Source organism: Balaenoptera acutorostrata, chromosome 18, assembly GCF_949987535.1.
Source record: "Balaenoptera acutorostrata chromosome 18, mBalAcu1.1, whole genome shotgun sequence".
NCBI classification, from domain to species: domain Eukaryota; kingdom Metazoa; phylum Chordata; class Mammalia; order Artiodactyla; family Balaenopteridae; genus Balaenoptera; species Balaenoptera acutorostrata.
Genome location: NC_080081.1, coordinates 58,998,347 through 59,004,346, shown reverse-complemented (window position 1 = coordinate 59,004,346; position 6,000 = coordinate 58,998,347). Strand labels below are relative to the sequence as shown.

Below are 6,000 nucleotides of genomic sequence, written 5' to 3'. Positions count from 1 at the left end.
AAGCTTTAACTATTCAGAGTTTTGTTTAATATCTTAAGGGGCAGTGCTTAAAGCATCACAAACTTACAATACTCCATCGGTGGTTTTTTTTTTTTTTTAAACATCTTTATTGGAGTATAATTGCTTTACAATGGTGTGTTAGTTTCTGCTGTATCGCAAAGTGAATCAGCTATACATATACATATATCCCCATATCTCCTCCCTCTTGCGTCTCCCTCCCTCCCTCCCTATCCCACCCCTCTAGGTGGTCACAAAGCACCAAGCTGATCTCCCTGTGCTATATGCAGCTGCTTCCCACTAGCTATCTATTTTACATTTGGTAGTGTATATATGTCAATGCTACTCTCTCACTTCGTCCCAGCTCACATCAGGGTGGTTTTGATTACAGTTTCCATTTCCATTTTTGTATTCAGGGATTATGAGTTCGATTTTTTTAAAAAGTTACTTATGATTGATATAAAAAATCTGTCCCCAATAAATTAGCTAAAGCATGTTAAATATAAATGAATCAAGTCAGTTCATCCCAAAGCAGGTTAAAGACTTAGAAAGCTTTGGTGGAGATCACAGAGACCAGGTCTCAGACTTCACACTGGTAACAGTTAATGGTGTTCTCTTGTCCCTCAGATTGCCTGCCCTAGAAATACTTACTGAAGTTGGAAAAAATCAAAATAGTTTTTCCTTAGCACATGAACTAATGCAGAGGTCCCTCTTTCTGACTTAGAAACAAACAAACCAAAAAATCCAAACCACAAACAAAAAGCCCTGATTGCCACAACAAGCAAATTGATAACAAAATGGACAAAACCTCCATACCCTCTATTTTCAAGTAAATGTTGTGTATTCACTGGCTACAGTTTAGAGGGAAACCCAAACAATTTCAAATTCATGGATTCACTGTGAGGACCCGACACACTCACTCAGGGCAAGTTCATAATATCTGATGAGGGGGTCTGAGCTGTGGGAGAGACTCAGTGGATGGTCCTGACCAGATCTTAACAGGGCACTTGTGAGACAGCACAAAAATCAGGGAGTGGCGGGGAGGGGGGGAATCCTCAAAAAAATCATTTGAAGAAAAGCCCACATTTCCTCAGAAGCCAAAGACACATAAAATTCTACTCTACGTAAGACACACTGATTTCATGTTTCCACGTGACTTTAAAGGATGCGTGGTTTGTAAGACTAAAGTAATCCTCTAACCTTAAGAAACTCAAAATAAAGGAAGAAAGATGGACAGACAGAAAAAAAGAGTATTCTTCAACTCTTCTTCATTGCACAGGGAAATCCCCCTGAAGTAAGAATAAGAAAATTCAGTAAGTTGGAAAATATTTCTCACTTTAACCGTATTTTCCCTGAAAGTCACATTTTAATATTGATGTAGGTTTCATACAATTAAAAATCACAAAGATTTTAAGAAGCAACCTTAGCTTTTATGTAATCACCATTACGAACCCTTGTCAGTTCGGGCTATGTATGAGTGATGTAATGGTTTTGAACCTTAACTTACAGAGAACATTTCAAAAGCAATGAACATCTTTTGTGATCTTGTTTAACATAAAAAGACTGCTAGCAAACCTCATTCTTTAATAAAGCGTGCATATTTACCCAAGCTTCAAACCACACTTCCCTTTGCCATGTCTCACAAATGAAAAGCTTTTATTTTAGCATTTTGAATAGTAATGCCCTGTTAGGTTATTATGAGGACAAGTCTACTTTCCCAGTATACAACATTTTTTATCCCACAAGGCTGAATTTTCAAACCTCACAGTTTACTTAGAAAATAAAGATCTGCAGGTTTATAATCTACTTTATTATAAAAGGAAATAAATTTTTACACACAGTTATATGTAAGAGTATTTAGTTCAAATTTATCAGTACGAAAATATACCTCACTGAAATATACTTACTTATAAAAACATATTGCCTTTGCCATGTGAAAACCTGGTGTTTAGTTCCCTAGATTTCTTTATCAGGGCTTTTTTCTGAGCTTCATCAAACCGATGAACTTTGAGATCCGTATCACGGTTAAATGGTATTCTTTCTTGGGGCTTATTTTTATCTTCAGCAGCCTTATTCTTTAGTTTTTTCTGATGAATGTCCATAAGAGATTCTGACCTTTTTGATTCCTGGGGAGAGCAAGACAGTAGAAAGAAAAATCTTATGTAGATCATTGACAGAATATAATCATGAAACAAAAGAATGAAGTAGTAATGGTAAACACTAAGGAGGGCTATTTACAAACCCAATAGGTTTTCCCAAATCTAAGACAGCATCTCTGAAGAAAATGTGTTATCAGAGGCAAATTCAATTAGACCAAAATGAAGGTATCTACCAACTATATGCCGCACAATAAAAAAAGAGCAAGACGGAGAGTAAACTAATGTTTAAATAACCATCATGAAAATCATTGTGTGATTAGTCAACATTAGAGTCTGAACCAAGAACACAGGTGAGAAAGAGCAATTACTTTCTCACTTGGGAGCCCGGTTAAAGCTTCATGGATGGGCTGGTCTGTGAACCCTGAAAGGAACTGAAGAGACGGGCACTGCCAGGCTGAAGCTAAAGCAAGTGCAAAGCAGAAAAACCACGGCACAGAGATGACAAAATCCAAGGCCGGTGCAGGAAAAGCCGGCATAGTCTGTGTGCCAAGAGAATTTTTGTCCTTTCAGCTTTATCTCCTTCATTTTCTTTCTTTTTAGCTGGGGTAGGTGCTCACATTTTCTTTTTCTTTTCCTTTTTCTTAAATTGAAGTATAGCTATTTACAATCTATTGGTTTCACATTTTCAAGTATATCTAGTAGGATGAGGTCTGAGCAAAGTCAACTGGTTGCATAAATTAGAGATTCTTTACAGACCTTTCGGTATTGGTTAAACTAAAAGACAGAACAGCCCTGGATTGGAGAAGCAGGGAGTGGGATGCAGGAGTAGATGCAGGTAGTACAGACCAGCAGCCATCAAACTGCGATATATGTATCCTTGGGGGCCACACGGAGTGGATTCCACAGGGTATGGAGGCATGGAGAATTTCAACGTTACCTACCCATGATTCTCAACTTCTTAGCCTCACTTAAAGCTGACTTGCCTGGTAATGCATCTCGTGAGGATGTCTCCCCTTTCATTACAGCCCTTTCCCATTTAACAAAGGAGAGGCCTTTCAGAATCTTAGTACAGAATATTGTCTTGGACAGCAAGTCTCCAGAGCATCAAATAAAAAACTGAAATACTGTATGAATGAAACTTCTTCTAATCAAGGAACTGTAAACCCAGGAGGCTTTGTGTCCTTTTGTGTCTCAAACATATTTCTCTGAAGAGCGAAATGTCCTTTCGGAATGGGTAGTTTGGCTCTTGTTGGAATGTTCTGAATGCAGATATACTGCAGAATGGGGCAATGAAAGAAAAGACAATTTTTGCTTAACAATCACATCTCTTCCAGGCCCTGCCTCCTATCAGAGAATATATTTGAGAGCAAAGACATGAGGAGAGCTCAGTAAGAGCAAAATAACTGGTAAGAAACGATGAAGGTGGCAGCATCTTATTTTATCAGAAGACAAACTCATGGTACCTACCCACCTATGTTACAATTCAGAAGTGTCATAGGAATGATCATAATCACATCTATTTGAACAGAGAAATGAAGTCAGACTTTCTCATAGAAAGTCAGTCTCAATCATCCGTCTGATTTGACAATGAGATCTGACTTTATCAGTTAAGTTATGTGGTTGCTATTTCCTATAAATTGAGCTCTATCTGGATGCTGTATGAGTAAATATTTATTTGAATTAGCACTATTTCCATGTTCTCAATCCCTCTCATTTCATAAATTGGTCATTTCATAAATCTTGGTAAAGTCTTTAGGAAACAAATTGATTTGCAAGTTAAGTGCTTTCGAATTCTTTATTTTTAATGAAAACTGGAGGTGAAAAAAAATCAAATGTTGCTAAGAAAAAATAACCTATCAATACACATGGCATGGAGAAACAGTTAAGAACTAAAGTTCTGCATTTGGAAAAATCTGGTTAGCAATGACGGTGCTGACATTTTCAACACTGGTGACCTTAGGCAAGTTATTTAAGCCTCAATTTCTCAGCTGTAAGATAATAAATCATAATAGTAATAATGTCTAAATATTTGGATGAGGTAGGAGTTAAGTAATCTAATGAATACAAAGGATTTAGTAGTGTGGCGGGGTTCATAAGAATCAGTCAAGGGACTTCCCTGGTGGCGCAGTGGTTAAGAATCCGCCTGCCAATGCAGGGGACACGGGTTCGAGCCCTGGTCCGGGAAGATCCCACATGCCGCGGAGCAACTAAGCATGTGAGCCACAACTATTGAGCCTGCGCTCTAGAGCCCGTGAGCCACAACTACTAAGCCCATGTGCCTAGAGCCCATGCTCCGCAACAAGAGAAGCCACTGCAATGAGAAGCCTGTGCACCGCTTTGAAGAGTAGCCCCCGCTCGCTGCAACTAGAGAAAGCCTGTGTGCAGCAACAAAGACCCAACGCAACCAAAAAAAAAAAAAACAGTCAATAAATGTTAAGTATTCAATTTACTGAGCACATACTATATTGTAATCCTCACAACATCTCTATAAATTAAATGTTATTATTCCCATTATACAGATTTGGAAAGTGAGAATGAGAAAATAAGCCCTGTTCAGGGGGGCTGGAGAGTCAGGGCACTATAGCCCTTCCTCACTCTCTTTACCCTGTCCCTCAGTATCCAGTAGGGTGGCAATGCTGCCAGCTTGTGCCCTTTGGAAAAAAGATGGAAAACGGTCCTCAGCTGAGAAGTTATTAAATGTCTAGCCGTTCTGAATGCAAAAAAAAAAAAAGACCAATGTGAAAAAAAATCAAAGTTGAGAGAGTTGACAGTTGAGAGATCATTAATAATAATTTTTTGTTAATAGATCATTATAAGGTTTAAGTAAGTAGAAATCACACCAAAAGCCAATTCATGCAGAGATCAATTTGCTAAATGACTGGTTTGCTGATTTACCAAATTTAATCATTTAACAAAAGTGTGTAGGTTTTATATTAATTTACAAAAAGCCAGGGCAATTTATTTTGAATGGGCTAGTTTTTCAGCAGTTTTTGAAAATTCATGCTAAGATTCTAGTTGTTTGGTTTTTATTTTGCCTTCATGGTAATATTTTAAAGAGTGTTCAATTTATCAATACTAAGAGTTATAAGATGGTTTAGTCTTAAGACTATATTAATATTTTGAAAACTATATCTCACAGGTAACCAAAATTTCAGCATAAGATTAGAACGCTAATTTTTTGGATGTGTTTTAAAATAAATTGCAGACACTGTTACATGTGTTCCTAGTATTTCAGCATGATTTCACTAACTAGAGTTCAATATTTGTTTACAATTTTTTCTTTTAAAGTAAACTTACATACAATGAAATGTGCAAATCTTAATACTACATTCACTGAGTTTTACAATTCAAACTCCTAGCAATTTCTGGAACATATTTCCATCACCTCAGAAAGCTCTGTATGCCCCTTCCTAGTCCACCTCCACAATCCCACTCCAACAACAACTATTCTGATTTTTTTCCCATCATAGATTCATTTTGCTTATTGTAGAGCTTCATATAAATGGAATCATACAGTAGTACTTGGATAGGAAGTCTTGTGTAAGACTCCTTTCGCTCAGCATAATGACTTTGAGATTAATCCACGTTGTTGCATTTATTTGTAATTTGTTCCTTTTTATTGCCGAGTAGTATTTTATCATGAACACAGTTTGGCTTTTTCTTTCTCTTACTGATGGACAGCTGGGTTGCATGAAGTATTTAGCTGTTATGAATAAAGCTTCTATGAACATTCCTGTATAAGTCTTTTTGAAGCTATTATGAGTGAACACGTTCGAGTCTGTGAAAACATGTTTTCATCTGCCTTACATAAACACCCAGGGGTGGAGTTGCAGGGTCATAGGGTAGGTGTTCGTTTAGTTTTATAGGAAATGCCTGTTTGGAAAAAGGCCCAGCTCGTTAATTT

At 37.3% G+C, this 6,000-nt stretch overlaps 1 protein-coding gene across 2 annotated transcripts in view; it reads right to left on the bottom strand.

The window, feature by feature from the left end:
• Positions 1-237: 237 nt before the first annotated feature.
• GPALPP1 (GPALPP motifs containing 1) overlaps positions 238-6,000 on the bottom strand; it is a 30,113-nt gene continuing 24,350 nt past the window's right edge. The window contains exons 8-9 of one of the 2 annotated variants that reach the window (XM_007186816.2): positions 1,905-2,123; positions 238-1,286 (exon numbers count right to left, since the gene is read on the bottom strand). In XM_007186816.2, coding sequence (XP_007186878.2) covers positions 1,905-2,123 — 219 coding nt within the window. In that variant the 3' untranslated portion in view covers positions 238-1,286. Of the gene's footprint in view, positions 1,287-1,786; positions 2,124-6,000 lie in introns of those variants that run through there. The other variant, XM_007186817.2, reaches the window with a different exon arrangement.